Genomic DNA, 13,661 nt, shown 5'->3' on the forward strand with positions numbered 1-13,661 from the left:
CAACATTTTCAATAATAGTTTCTCAAGAAGGCTTATTTTTGCTGACCAGTTTGATTAGTGTGCTAATCTATTTCACCACCCACTCACGAACCCCTTGCAATGCACCTGCTGCAGGTACCCTACGACCATGCTGTCCCCGCGAATCCCAATCGCCGCCAGACCATGGACTCCAGCAAGTACAGCATCTACGGCACCAATGTGCCACCGCAGCCGCAGCAGCCGGGCGTTGGAGGTGATCCCGTTGCAGTGAGGCCGCAATCCCTGTACGGCATTAATGCTCCCGATCTGCCGCCGCGCATCGATCGTCAGTCCAAACCGGGGGATATACCACTGAACACCTCGGGCTCATCGTCGCGAAATGGCACCCTGGGTCGAAGTGCCCAGGAGCGTCTGTTTGGCAAGGCTGTGGTGCAGGACGATGTCCAGGCGGAGTACATAACCCGAAATGCACTGGTCGGGTCCGGAGCTGCTGAAACACTGGATCGCCAGCAGCAGCAGCAGCAGCAAACCCACGCATCCTTGGAGCGCCAAGCGCGTTTGAATGCGCAGCTAAAGGCCAACGGAGTAGGCGCCGGAGGAGGTGGTGCATCCACCTACGACAGTGTGTCCAGCTACGACTCGTACAACAATACACAAATGGCCATGCAAAACCTGGGCCGACTGGGTCCCAATGCACCCGATGATCTCAAATCAGTGCCAAATGCAAAGTGAGTTTATATTTAATGTAGCTTCTTTACTTTAGTATTTATACGTTTTTCCAAATTGTTTTAGTGGTCGCCCCTTGCCTCCGACGGGTCAGTCACACGACTACGGTCGCACTCCGCACGATCATCGCAGTTTCGGAGGACCCAACGATCTGAACCGGCAGAGCAGTCCGGGCAGGCCGCACTACCATGACATGAATGCGTCCCGTAATATCGGTGAGTCGCTTTATATGCCATGGTTTATAGAAAACTAACTTATTTCATATCATTCGACAGATCCACGCAATGGCACACCACAGCGTCCTTCGAATCTGGGCCTGGAAAGCAGCCCACGCAAGCCTTTGGTGGAGACGAAAACGGATTACGGCAAATACAGGTATGCGTGATGAAAATGCATTACTTTGGGGAAACGTCCTCGAAAATTGTATAAATTGCGCGGCTGAGTCAGAAATAAAAACATACTTCTTACTTTCTTTTTCTCCTGCGCCGTCGTTATTATCTGAAATCACTCGCATGAATCTTTATCGACTGTGTCGTAAATATTCCTTTGTATCGTTCTGAATAAATGCAATATGATTATGTGTATATCCACCTGTGTCCCTGGCCCATTAGACGCTATCATTTACATGCGCCCCATTTGAAGCACTTGCATATGATGCACTCGCTCTCACCTTCGTCCTCGTTGTCGCTCTCACCTTCGCCCTCGTCCTTGCCCCTTCACATGTCCTGCGGCCTTCAGCTGACACAGCAGCAGCTGCTCCGCCTCTCCACCGGCGGCTTCGATCGCCGACCCATTGCTGCACCACGTCTGCATGCCCTGATGGCACCACTGCCACCGCCAGCTCTGATGTCCAGTGCCTCGGCCTACGATACACTCGTCTAAGCAACGAAATCGAACTTATTTTATAGATACACTACGACTTTTTATATGCGATACTACTGAAAACATTCCTTTAGTACATGTTTTTACCACCTAAAATTAAATACTTTGCCTGTGTCACTTTCATAGTTTTTAGAAAGTCGATCTAATTGAAATTGTTTTTATTTTACATTTTACCTTCAAGTTGATGGTTAAAGCCAATAATCAGCATTGATAACTTCGACCATGTAAATAGTAAACTCTTTTGCGAGCTCCAATCCAAAGTGCAATAAACGATACTGATTAAAACCCGATTGACCCAGATTTTTGTATGCCGTCTAAGCACCATGAATATTTATCATATTTCTACCACACATATCCTTATAATTACATAAACTTTTTTCTCTTTTTTGCTTATGTATTGTGCTCGCCATCATCAACTGTTTGTCCCCAAAAACAAAACTCAATCTCACACACCCAAAACCACTGCCACCCAAAACGCAATTATATATCACCGAATCCACAATCCCGAAACCATTTGAATCAACCATCCATCAGTCGAAATAACTCCGTAACGCAAGCGGATTACACAAAGCTACCGAAGACGGCGCCACATGGAGTGGTTCCTCCGCCGAATGTGAGCAATGGCCAGAGCCAGATGAATGGCAGCGGAACGCCCAGCAGCAATGGCAGTGGACCCTTCAAGCCGGTGCCACCACCCAAACCCAAAAACTATAGGCCACCTGTGCAGAGTGGTGGTAGCAGTGGCAGCGGTGGCACAACTCCTTGGGAGAATGGGGTAAGTTTCATCCTTCTACATTCAATTCTCTCTTTCTTAGACCTTCAACTCATCAAATACTCCCTTTTTAAGGACTCTGGTTCGCCACGTTCCCCGAATGGCTTCTATTATCCACCAACGCCTTCGCATCATCATTATGGCCAGCAGGCGACTCCTGGTTCACCCAGCAATGGCCACATGCAGCCACCACCACCACAGCAGCAGCAGCCCACCTACGGCGGAAGTAATGGCAACTATGGCCAGGCACCACCACCACAACCCTATCCGCAGGCCAATGGCTACAATGGGAATGGCCATCACTACAACGGGGGCAGCGGCACAGGACCCTATATTGCACCGCATCGCGGCATGCCACCGCCAATAGGTGCGTGGTAACCCTATCTCAAGGGGTTATGTCTTCTAAGCATAGAATATCCTAATACCTACTTAAATGTTAACCATAGGAAACCTGCCGCCTCACACGCCCGAACGTCATGCTCTGGACTTGGCCGGAAGTCGGGAGCAGCGTGGTTCGGCCTTCGAACTGTATCGTAAACCACAAATCGGAGCTACGGCCGGGCACCATCACAACATGAGGTGAGTCCATCAGACCATTAGATACCCGTAGCTCCCTGAATAAATCCATCCTCCCAAAAGGATATCTTCCTTTTCCAAAAGTAAAAAACAAAAAATGAAATCAAACACACGAAAACATACAGAACTCTTATTGATACCCCACCCCCCAATTTTCAACATTTGTGTTAACGAAAAATGTTTTATATTCTTGTTAAATGCCATTTTTGTACTTTACAATATCAAACATTCAGTCAGCGAAACAATCAGCCAATCAATCAGTCAATCATTATGCCAATCTCTTCATCTTTTCATGCGGTTGATGGTCATTACAAATTATTCGATGCAAAATTTCACGAAAAACGCACAACGAAAACAGATCGCATATATTCCATAAATTAAATAATTATTGTATTTTGCAATAACCAAAATTATTAACCAAACCATAAATTAAAGCTTAACAAAGTTTGTAAAAACCAAAGCTAAGGTTGTTGAGTTGAGCGCTTCACGCACATGTAAAAAAATGAAAAAACGAAAATAAAACATTTTTCGGGTTAACTTCTACTTGCTTTTTTACTCTACAGTACAAAGATTCGTATCCACATTTCTTCACTTTCAAACTCAAACTCGTATTACTATTTTAATATGATTATGCTTTTAGCTGGTTCCTTAAATATAACTGCTCTCAATACATTTCTCGGGTATTTGAAAGTTAATCTTGAATCTAACTATGGTTTTGGGTAAATTCAACCTTTCTAAATAAAAACGATAACTAACAAAAAACTACTTTAAAGTAAAGTTTAAATATTTGGTAAATGGTGTTTATTCTACAGTTTTGGTTAATATGCAAAGTATTGAATATAAATATATGAATATATTTTACACGTGCGCTTCTTGTGTGTCGTAAGCGAATGTTTTGCAGGAATAAATTGCGAGTTAGACATGTTTGTTCAATATTTTTACTTCCCTTATTTAAATGATGAATTGTACCGCCTGGAATTAAAATATATTCTGGTGGCCATTTTTAATAAACAAATTGATTGCTAAAGTTCTAAAGTTCACGAAATCCCCCACATCGAATACATTAAAAAAACTCCTTGCTAATTGCACACAAAAATTTCGAATCACATAATAAATCTTTAGCGAAATGGAGCCGTACGATGAGCGCTACGATGATTACTATAACATGCCACCCCCTGCCGCCCATCCATCCCAAGGGCATCATATGCAGCGATCCCGATCAGCTCCTCGTTATCCCCACGAGCGACCTCCTCACGCCCAAGATCCCAACTACTACGGCCACTATGGAACGTCCAGGGGACATAGTCAGCCGCGCCAGCAGTATCCTCAGCATCACCAACAGCAGTATTACGATGATCATGGCATGGAGATGGGTCCACCGCCACTGCCGCCACATAAGAAGAAGAAATCGGTGCTTAAGAGCCCACTGGTGGCATTAAAGAATGCGCTGCTTAAGAGTACGAGGCCACTGCGGAGAATGAACAGCATGGTGGAACCGGAGAGGAAACCGAAAGGACTTCGACGCCAGCAATCGATGCTGGAGAGGGGTGTGCAAAGACCCTACTATCCGGATGAGTATCCAACGTATCCAGCTGGCTTTGAGGAGCGTGCCCATGGCGGACAAGGCATGATGCAACCTCATCCGCAAGATGCCTACTATCAAAGAGGTGGTCACTACGCGCCGCAACAGCAGGATATGATGAACAGCACCTACCAGAATCTGGAGGGTGAGGATATCTATGGGAATATCGGCAACACAGTTCCTAGAATGCCACATCACCAGGACAATGGTTATGGATATGACCAATATGATCTCTATGCGAATCGAGCGTGCATCGATCTCGAAAGAAGGCAAGCAGAGGCAGCTGCAGCTTCTGGCGGACGAAATGGAAGGAGAATTGTAAGGCGCCACAGCACCACTACTGCAGATCGTGGAGGAAATCCCGGACCACCTAGGAGGCCTATGATCAGTCCTGGTTATGAACAAGATCCGCAAGAGATCTACCAGACCCGCAACGGAGCCTACATGCTGCCCGATCAGCGAAGGGCGCCCAGTTCGGAGGTAATGACCCGTAGACGATTCTATCCGGGGGCTGCCAATGAGCAGACTGAGGAGGAACCCCTCTACCAATCTCGACGCGAAATGCAGCGTGAAATGCAGAGGAATCATCTGTACCAATCGAAACGAGAAATGCAAGAGAGGATTAGCCAGGGCAAGAGGGATATGGAGCGAGAGTTTAGCCCCCAGAGCAGCAGCAGCCAGTCGGAGGCCTCCAATCCGGAGGCAATATACCAGAGTCGCCGGGAGGCCAAGGAAAGTGCTCTGAAAACGAGGTCACAACTGAGGGATCAGATCTATCAGACTAGACGGGAAGCCCTGGACAGCATGGCGGAGCCGATCTATGTATCCAAAAGAGATATGGGCAGACCGGCCCCAATCTATGAGACCCGTGAAGAAAGTATCCTCCAGTCCCGAGAAAATGAAACAGATGAAAAGAAGGAGAAGGAGTGCAAAACCGAACAGATTCAGGTGGAGATTAATGCTCAACCGGAAGAACAGATCGAAGATTCGACCTTGAGTCGTTCGGACCTGCAGAAATCTTCGGACACGGTAATAGAAAATCCAGCGAGAGCTCCTCTTGTGCAGGACGAAGTAGATGATGACGAAGAGGAAGAGGTTCAGGATCAGAATGATCCCGCTGAGAGCTCTGCGGATCAGACAGAGCAGCCAACGGCTATTGAAAATAATCTGCACAACGAGGGAATGGTGGAGCAAGTGCAGAATGATTCGGATGACGTGTTCGAAGCAGCAGATAAGGTTTCTCCCCTGGCTCCTCCACCAGCTCCTGTTCAACCGCCGACCCCGCGATCAGGTAGAGCTCCCTTCCACATTTCGAATATCCTTAAGCGAACAGCACCTCCTCCGAGTTCCCCAATCGGCGACAGCTGCACCTCCATCGAAACCCAGTACACATCCCAAGCCAGCTTGCCAGTGGGTCCACCCAATGCGACCAGCACGCCATTCAGTAGCAGCATGTCGTTGCCCATCGCCGGACCAGTAAATAATCAACCTCCGGCCAACGGACCCTTTCCCACTCTGCCCCGTGAACCCAGCACCTCGCGCGGATTCTTCGACTCCAACGGTGGCACTCTGGCGGATAAGCTGTGGCACGTCTCACTGCAAATCCCGCCGGGAGCCATTCCGGCCGGAGTACGACAAGAGATCTACTTCACCGTGAGCGATCCGCGAATGGGACAAGCCGTCGGCGGTCCTCCGCTGGACATGGAAAATGGTTGGTCCCACTAAACACAAAAACCCACTCTACTTCGTATTGTATCCATCCACCAAAACCACCGCCACTACCACAAACCTCTTGATTTTGTTTTTATTACAGCATTGTTTTGTGTTTTTGTTAATAACCATTATGTTTTACGTACTTAACCTTTAGAAATGGTGGCTGGTGATTTGCTGTAGTTTAAACATTACTTTTAGATTTTATGCGATATATACTAACTTGTAGTTTTGCTTCGTGCATGTAATATCATATACATTTTTAAACCTACCTTTATACATTTTGTCTCACCTTGCCTCTAAACTATTTTCAATTTTTTATCCAAAGTCTATAAGCTTTGCACGAATCGTTTGTGTTTCCAACCGAGTGAAGTCTATGCCTGTGTCCACTTACCCACTTCCTATAACCCCACACGATTTACCACCACGCTCTATTAAACACAACTATATTTGCATTTGTAAAACCCAAGGAAATTATAAATATCTCCTACTAAAGGCCTTGTTATTTGCCTTCGCAGGTGAGACAATGCTGTCACCGTTGGTGATGTGCGGGCCTCAGGGCCTTGAGTTCCTCGTACCGGTTACGCTCAACATACCGCACTGCGCCGGACGAACTGCATCACTGGGACTGGCCCTCAAGGCGACCGATAGCGAGAAGAACCTGCACACCGAGTGGGATAACATCGACCTGCCCAGCAATGCCGCCGCTCACACGGTCTCCGTCAAGGTGGATCACTTCTAATCATTAAGATTCATAGCACTACCATTCACCAGCCAACTTGAACGATATACGAAATTGTAAATAGATCCGTAGTATCATATGTGTAGTCTTAGGGCCGCAATTCCAGGGCAGACGAAACGAGCAAAGAGGTAGTATAGGCATTGCTTATATAATATAATTAATTTAATTCGATATTGTCTGTTAATTGTGCCTTTAAGTGATCGTTTGGCTCTGCCTCTGAACTATTATATCGAGCTAGAAATTAATCAATCGAATGCAATGGATACTTGTATAAAGCGACTAGAATTTAATTTCATACACAAATTATTTTGTATATTTTAAATCATCCAATTACTATGTATTTTAATAATGTATTCATATATTTAACGCATTTTAAATGATATATTCGACATTTTATTAGATATTCGCATATTGCTTCGACCCATGATCAATTTTAATTGCATTCAAATTGTTAAATGCGTGCAAGTATTGCATGCTAAAGTTAAACATATACCATTTATAAATAGTAGCGATATCCTTAGAGCCAATATACAACACGCCTGTATAACCAGAAAGAAATCATACTTTACAAATATTTATACGCATTTTTGAATTAAATATTATACACACGTGGAAAGTTTGGGAATAAATAAAAGAGCAACAATAATAATCACATTCTCTTAATCATTTTGACCAACATTCAAAGTTCTTCTTATACAGGTAAGCAGGTTTCTCACGTAGTGACGAAGCGCACCGAGAGTGTGCGACATTTAACAGATCGATGTAAATTTTACCCCCGTGGTTAAATAAATCGCCAATGGTTTTTGAATTCGTTAAGAGGTGATTTGGTTTGATTTTATATACATGTAATATTTATATATTTTGTATACTTATGTAAAAAACTTGCACAGAATATGTTTTTGCTTTAAGTGCACTGTTTTAGCTATAAAAGTCTCGCAAAGTACTTTAAATCTTATAGATTACATCGAGTTTACGCATCCAGAGATTTGATTATTTAAAATATAATTACAAAACTAAGCAAAAGAAGGCAACGCTTTTGCTTCTGGCACTGCTGTTGCTGAAGCCGGAGTGGCTGTACCGGCCGAAACGGATGTCATAGAGGAGGTGAGGAGTATTTCCTGGTCCGGAATAACAGACACGGCCTCCTTCACATAGCCGTAGATGTGCTTGCGCGTATCATTGACAACATCGCGTACCATCAACTTGAAGAAGTTGGTGTGCAGTGGCGTTTCCGTGTAACGTTCGTATTGATCTAGGGAGTCCTGCAGTTTGAGCGTGAGGTCATAGTTCTTGCGCACCACATCGAGTATCTGCTCCTCGGTGGGCGTAGAGAGGCCTTGTTCTGCCAGCCATTCCTTGATCTTGTTCTGGAAGTGCTTAACAATGGCCAGGATATTAACCAATGCGTTTAAGAGCTTGATTACATCGTCTTTGTATTCGCACTCCGGCATCGTTGTGTAGCGAAGAACTAAAATTAAAAAGGTTAGTTTTGTTTCTACAGATGGAATCTGAACAGTCTTACCCATGGCATGTATTTCCGTAAATACCTTCTCCTCGCGGTTCAGTTCGTAGTAGAGCTCATCATAGCTATTTGTTGTGGCCAGGAAAGTATCACCGTACGTAATAAACAGATTAAATATATTCACCACCTGTAGCGACAGATGGAATATGTTGCATTTTTTGACCAGGGTCTGTTCTTGGTTGACCAAGAACCGGAGAAGGCCAATGAGAGCCGACCAAAGTTCCTTCCACGGATAGTTGAGCCGCACTCTACATCTCTTTTGATAGCACAAGATTCGATGGATAACTCCAATGCAGAGCAGATACAGCTCCATCGGGAACTTTTTCATCAAATGCGATACAATGAACTCCACCAGAAGGTCCAGGAGAGTGGCAGCCAAAGGCTGGGACTTGCCCACCCGATCCACATTCAGCTTGCGATGTCGCATCTGCGCCCGATGCAGCATGACTTTGAAGGTAAGATTGCTGTCGTGCATCATAGAGTTGGCGTACTGGTCCTCGGAAATGCAGGTGAGGATTAGGAAACACAGCTTCAGATTAGCAATGCTCGATTCGTTCTTATTGTCCTGCATCACGATGGAACAGTACTGAAATACGGCCACCAGCAGATTGGTGGGATACTGTGTAATGTCAATGATGGGTGCATTGGATAGATCCGGCACAGGTTGGGCCAGACTCAAGGTGTTACTGGGCGAGGGCGGGGCACTGGACTCTGCCTGCGTGTGAGCCAGAGTTGTGATGAAGTTCCGATTCAGGTGCACTGCCTCGTACAGGGCAAGTAGAAGGCCATTATTCGCCTTGATCTGCTGCACCCGTTCGCATCCTTCATCCGACACAAACATGTTGCCCACAATATTCGATAGCGACGAAAACCAGGAAGAGGATTGCACATTGTTAAGACTCTGAATGTACTGGCGACAGAAATCAATTAGTGATTGCGATATCATTTGGCCATAGCTGGAATCAAGATAAAGTTCGGGTTACTATCGAAATAAGATATGCGAGCTCGTTGCAAGTTATCTTTTTGATGACGTCAGTCACCAAGTGCTGCCACATAAAAGAACTTGGTGATTCAGTTTAAATATTTGATTACCCTCGATTAAGCCAATTGCTTTAATATAAGTTGCAAGAAATATATACATACATAACATTGACTAAATGGACTTACCCATTTAAAGCCAGCTCATCTGCGAGTATGGATAGCTGCACCACATAGGGGTTAGTAGCTTCATGCTTGCGATAGTTGACCAGGATAGTAAGTAAGATAACGATGTCGTGTCCATGCTGGCTGCGGAACGTAGGATCACTGAGTAGCCGGACAAAGGCGTCGAACATGCTGTGCATCATTAGGTGCTCGAAGAGGGCGTTCTGGTTGACGTTATCAGTGCCCGTGACCAGAACCTGCAGCAGTTTGAGGCACATAAAGCGAGCGTTTTCGGGCACATCGCCCAGTAGGATGCGATTGCAGTACTGCATGAGTAGCTTCAGCCATTCGTCCATCTTCTCGTGACCGAAGATCTCGTTTAGGATGTTAAACGTAGGATCTGCGTTGGACTTCTTAAAGATCCCGTAGAATAGGGAGCACAGCGTTTGTAGGCTGTTGCACAGCCGCTTGGGATGGTCTTCTGGGGGAAATCACGGATTATAGGTGGCTTGAGGTGTATATTAATAGGTCAAACTGGTCTACCCGTGTCAAGCATTTCGATGCACCTCTGGAAGAGGGTGTTCAGGTTCGGTTTCACCAGCTGCAGCTGCTCGTTGTTAAGTTTGCCAATCTCATTCTCCAGCGCCTCGAAGTTCGGCTGCAGCAGGAAGAACTCGTTCCAAAATTCCGGACTCTCGCTGCTGGGATCCTCGCCCCGGCACAACAGTTCGTATATATAGACCACCTGCAATAAATTCCAATTAGTCAAGCAAATCACAAATCTTCGAGGGCGGAGCTCGTCATTTGCGGTGCTCCGAGCGAACCTTCTCCTTGGGCCGCTTGGTCGAGCCGCTGCCACTACGCTTGCGTGAGGTCATGACTGGATGTGGATATTATTGACCTAGGGGACTAGTTTCAGAAACTCATAGTCTGCTGCTGTAAAAATATATTGGAAGTTGGCAGAAATTGTGGGTGGGCAATAGTAAACTTTGTGATTAGGGAGTGACCATAGGAGTGAGTTTACAAAATACCTGGCTAGCTGCCAGCTCAGAGTGTGATTTAAAATCCAAGATGGTAATTTATTCAAGATTTTTATGGCTGATAATAAATTACGTATAACTTATAATAAATAATTGTACTGTTTTTTTTAAGGAGTAAATAAAAATATAAGAAATCTGTTATAAAAAATCGATAACATATCGACAACAGCATTAGCTGGTCTTTCACATCTGCCTTAAAACGGGCACACTGTCAATCAGCTGTTCCTAACACGCAGTTGCCTGTGTTTTTCCGTTCTCGCCGAATTTCACAACAATTTTTCCATAAATTGATTTATTTAATTCACATAAGCAATTTAAATATGTCCCTGGTGCGAAACTCCTCCCGGTTGCTGCGATCGCAGCTGAAGCGCGTACAAAGTGTCCCGGTGGCATTGTATCATGAAAATGTAAGTTAGAACTCGCAATTGCCGCGCGGAAGGTTCTTTCGTAATATCTAGAAGCTGTATAATATAGATAAGAAACGACTTTGTTGTCGTTCTGATAGACAGCCTTTCAGGCGGCACGCAAAGTGATAAGCGCGATAGCACAACCCCCCGGTGACTAACACACCTACCTATTTCAACCCACAGGTCGTTGAGCACTACGAAAACCCGCGCAACGTGGGATCTTTGGACAAGAAGGATGTCACAGTGGGAACCGGTCTGGTCGGAGCACCCGCCTGCGGCGATGTGATGAAGCTGCAGATCAAGGTGGACGAGAACGGCAAGATAGTGGACGCCAAGTTCAAGACCTTTGGCTGTGGATCGGCCATTGCCAGCAGCTCCCTGGCCACCGAGTGGGTGAAGGGCAAGTCCATCGACGAGGCCGGAAAGCTAAAGAACACGGACATCGCCAAGGAGCTGCGTCTGCCGCCCGTCAAGCTGCACTGCTCCATGCTGGCCGAGGATGCCATCAAGGCGGCCCTGGCTGACTACAAGGTCAAGCAGCAGAAGAAGGTGGCCAACTGAGAGGCGGAACGGAATCTGTGAATGTAGTGGAGCGTATCTCTGAACGACTACTAAAAAAAAAAACAACTATAAGTACTCTACCATACAATACAATACCATATACTATATATTACTTGGCATTAGGTCGTAGTATGCGATTATTGTTCGCTAGAGCTCTGTGAGTGGTGAGTCAAATGGTGTGGATACAGTGAATAGCGGTTAAGAGGAACTACATACATATTTGTTAATAATATGTATGACAATGCAAAATAATCCTCGTTTATTGCCTATTGGCTAGTTGCTCTTAACACACTTTTACTGCAATAATAACAATAATACTCGTGCCAACTGATTAATGCTTTAATTGATTGCAGATTGGCCGCGTGACTGCTGATAAGTGCATAGGAGTTTAGGAATCGTCTGTAATTGATACTAAAGGATAGCTGGAACTGATCTTGTATGAATGCATATACACGTGTGTGTTTTGAAGGGGAATTCTAAGTAGTCCCAAGAGCTAATTAAATTTTCTGTTCTGTTATGCGAAATACAAACTTGCGTCGAAAACAAATAAAACGTTCCCGTTGGAATAAAAAATACATTAATATTTTATTGCACCATCAGTGAAAGATGTTTAACCGTCAAAAGTGTTAAAATTGGACTTCCGGTTCCTAGGACAGACGAACGCTCACTCCGCCGCCGCACTCTCCCTTGGACTTCTGCTCGAATGCTGCGAAAGGATTAAATCATATTTAATTCTATAAGGATATTGTGGAGGATCTCTTACGATCGTCGGCATGCTGGCAGTTGTAGTTTGCCATGACGCACGGGCTGCCAAAAGTGAGGAGGCGCTCCTTGCTGCTGTTTTTGGCCTTGGCGCAAACGGGCTCGTAGACTTCACCGCAGTTGCGCTGGCAACTGTTGGTGGCCGGCTTCTTGGTGTCCTTGGCCGGAGTAGCCAGGACGAACGCCAGCAAGCACAGTGCTAAATAAGTTTGTAAAATAAGATGGTCATGTTAAAATTCTTAAGGACGCTCAGATATGTTTACTTAAATTGAAACTAGAAAAGTATGGGTTGATACTTTACAAATTGAATTACATTACTGTTTGAAGCTCATAATAATTTTGTAGATCAGAATATAATTCTGTCCGTGAGATCATTCATTTGGGCTTTTGTTCTTAATGGATATCTAATTATTTTTGCACTTTCCAATCAAACAAATTGCTTCGATTTATCCTAAATTGTATTTACAATTTTGTTTATTTTCGATACCTAAACTATACTGTTTGTATTTTTTATAGATGCTAATTAAAAGAGTTGGTTTTATGTACCTAGAAAAGCAAACAGAGCGAAACGCATTTTGAATAACAATCGAAATTTCCACGAAATCACAACTAGAATAAAAAAGATTCGACTTTCGCAAAAACCGGCTTCGAGTCGCGTTTGAAGTGAACTGAATTTTAGACTGCGAGATTGATCACCTTTATATACAAAGCCGGACTCATGAACAATAGAAAACCAGCAGCAGAATATATAGATGGGCAAACCGGCGACACATATAAGTAAGTGTGATAGGAATCGTATCTCTCACCTCAACCCACACAATCGCGGATTGGTGTGTATTAAAAACAAGCAAGTAAACATAAAGTGCACTTGTTTATATGGGTACCCCGTCGGGGGATAACAATGGTGGGTCAACGAGATGATAATGACGATTCTGTCGCAGCAATTTGGATAGATAATGGGTTTGATCAGGCTGGATCTGAGCATGGGCGGGTTTTGAGTGACACCCGTCGCCGGTTGTAAGCGGTTCTCATCATCCTATTTTATTTTATTTTATTTATCCACTTAACGGGGCATCCCACGATGACATCCTGAACGAAATATGTCATAATACCGCATCGCGGACTTTTTAACCGCGGAAAACAAAATTTGTGTCCGATTTTTTGATGCTTTGAATTCGTATAAGGTAATTACTTGTGTTACCCAGCTATTTCGGCATATTTCAAAAGATATATGAAACTGATAATCTAATTTCACAT

General features: G+C 44.6%; 4 protein-coding genes across 15 annotated transcripts in view; 2 read left to right on the top strand and 2 right to left on the bottom strand.

Moving 5' to 3' along the window:
• LOC6607184 (tight junction protein ZO-1) overlaps positions 1 to 7,618 on the top strand; it is an 82,420-nt gene extending 74,802 nt beyond the window's left edge. For 7 of the 11 annotated variants that reach the window (XM_002031934.2, XM_032721540.1, XM_032721541.1 and 4 more), the window contains 8 exons: positions 115 to 707; positions 772 to 920; positions 981 to 1,080; positions 2,122 to 2,362; positions 2,435 to 2,726; positions 2,806 to 2,938; positions 4,058 to 6,228; positions 6,746 to 7,618. In XM_002031934.2, the coding sequence (XP_002031970.1) occupies positions 115 to 707; positions 772 to 920; positions 981 to 1,080; positions 2,122 to 2,362; positions 2,435 to 2,726; positions 2,806 to 2,938; positions 4,058 to 6,228; positions 6,746 to 6,969 (3,903 nt within the window). In that variant the 3' untranslated portion in view covers positions 6,970 to 7,618. Of the gene's footprint in view, positions 1 to 114; positions 708 to 771; positions 921 to 980; positions 1,081 to 1,316; positions 1,878 to 2,121; positions 2,363 to 2,434; positions 2,727 to 2,805; positions 2,943 to 4,057; positions 6,229 to 6,745 lie in introns of those variants that run through there. The other 4 variants (XM_032721547.1, XM_032721551.1, XM_032721546.1 and 1 more) reach the window with 3 other exon arrangements.
• A 159-nt stretch (positions 7,619 to 7,777) lies between these two features.
• On the bottom strand, positions 7,778 to 10,655 carry LOC6607187 (armadillo-like helical domain-containing protein 3). Of its 2 annotated transcripts, none has more exons than XM_032721553.1 (5): positions 10,459 to 10,655; positions 10,178 to 10,379; positions 9,659 to 10,112; positions 8,492 to 9,447; positions 7,778 to 8,437 (listed from the first exon to the last, which is right to left on the bottom strand). In XM_032721553.1, the coding sequence occupies exons 1-5, from the start codon at positions 10,510 to 10,512 to the stop codon at positions 7,983 to 7,985; spliced, it is 2,121 nt and encodes a 706-aa protein (XP_032577444.1). In that variant the 5' UTR covers positions 10,513 to 10,655; the 3' UTR covers positions 7,778 to 7,982. The 2 variants fall into 2 exon arrangements, with proteins under 2 accessions (XP_032577444.1, XP_002031971.1); XM_002031935.2 differs by having other exon boundaries at positions 9,659 to 10,115.
• A 225-nt stretch (positions 10,656 to 10,880) lies between these two features.
• Positions 10,881 to 12,217, top strand: LOC6607188 (iron-sulfur cluster assembly scaffold protein IscU). Its single transcript, XM_002031936.2, has 3 exons — positions 10,881 to 11,081; positions 11,265 to 11,806; positions 11,996 to 12,217. Exons 1-2 carry the CDS (start codon positions 10,995 to 10,997, stop codon positions 11,640 to 11,642), a joined length of 465 nt encoding a protein of 154 aa, XP_002031972.1. The 5' UTR covers positions 10,881 to 10,994; the 3' UTR covers positions 11,643 to 11,806; positions 11,996 to 12,217.
• On the bottom strand, positions 12,203 to 13,086 carry LOC6607189 (vasotab). Its single transcript, XM_002031937.2, has 3 exons — positions 12,951 to 13,086; positions 12,406 to 12,603; positions 12,203 to 12,348 (listed from the first exon to the last, which is right to left on the bottom strand). Exons 1-3 carry the CDS (start codon positions 12,976 to 12,978, stop codon positions 12,290 to 12,292), a joined length of 285 nt encoding a protein of 94 aa, XP_002031973.1. The 5' UTR covers positions 12,979 to 13,086; the 3' UTR covers positions 12,203 to 12,289.
• Positions 13,087 to 13,661: the final 575 nt, after the last annotated feature.

This window comes from Drosophila sechellia, chromosome 3R (genome assembly GCF_004382195.2).
Source record: "Drosophila sechellia strain sech25 chromosome 3R, ASM438219v1, whole genome shotgun sequence".
Classification (NCBI taxonomy): domain Eukaryota; kingdom Metazoa; phylum Arthropoda; class Insecta; order Diptera; family Drosophilidae; genus Drosophila; species Drosophila sechellia.

What these genes read in the sequence shown, in the direction of transcription:
- LOC6607187 (XM_002031935.2), bottom strand. Translation starts at nt 10,512, where the DNA reads ATGACCTCACGCAAGCGTAGTGGCAGCGGCTCGACCAAGCGGCCCAAG. An exon ending in CCAAGCGGCCCAAGGAGAAG is followed by an intron (nt 10,380 to 10,458) that starts GTTCGCTCGGAG and finishes AATTTATTGCAG; the next exon opens with GTGGTCTATATATACGAACT. An exon ending in TACGGAAATACATGCCATGG is followed by an intron (nt 8,438 to 8,491) that starts GTAAGACTGTTC and finishes TTTTAATTTTAG; the next exon opens with TTCTTCGCTACACAACGATG.
- LOC6607189 (XM_002031937.2), bottom strand. Translation starts at nt 12,978, where the DNA reads ATGCGTTTCGCTCTGTTTGCTTTTCTAG. An exon ending in CGCTCTGTTTGCTTTTCTAG is followed by an intron (nt 12,604 to 12,950) that starts GTACATAAAACC and finishes AAACTTATTTAG; the next exon opens with CACTGTGCTTGCTGGCGTTC. An exon ending in CTGCCAGCATGCCGACGATC is followed by an intron (nt 12,349 to 12,405) that starts GTAAGAGATCCT and finishes ATCCTTTCGCAG; the next exon opens with CATTCGAGCAGAAGTCCAAG.
- LOC6607188 (XM_002031936.2), top strand. Translation starts at nt 10,995, where the DNA reads ATGTCCCTGGTGCGAAACTCCTCCCGGTTGCTGCGATCGCAGCTGAAG. An exon ending in TGGCATTGTATCATGAAAAT is followed by an intron (nt 11,082 to 11,264) that starts GTAAGTTAGAAC and finishes TTCAACCCACAG; the next exon opens with GTCGTTGAGCACTACGAAAA.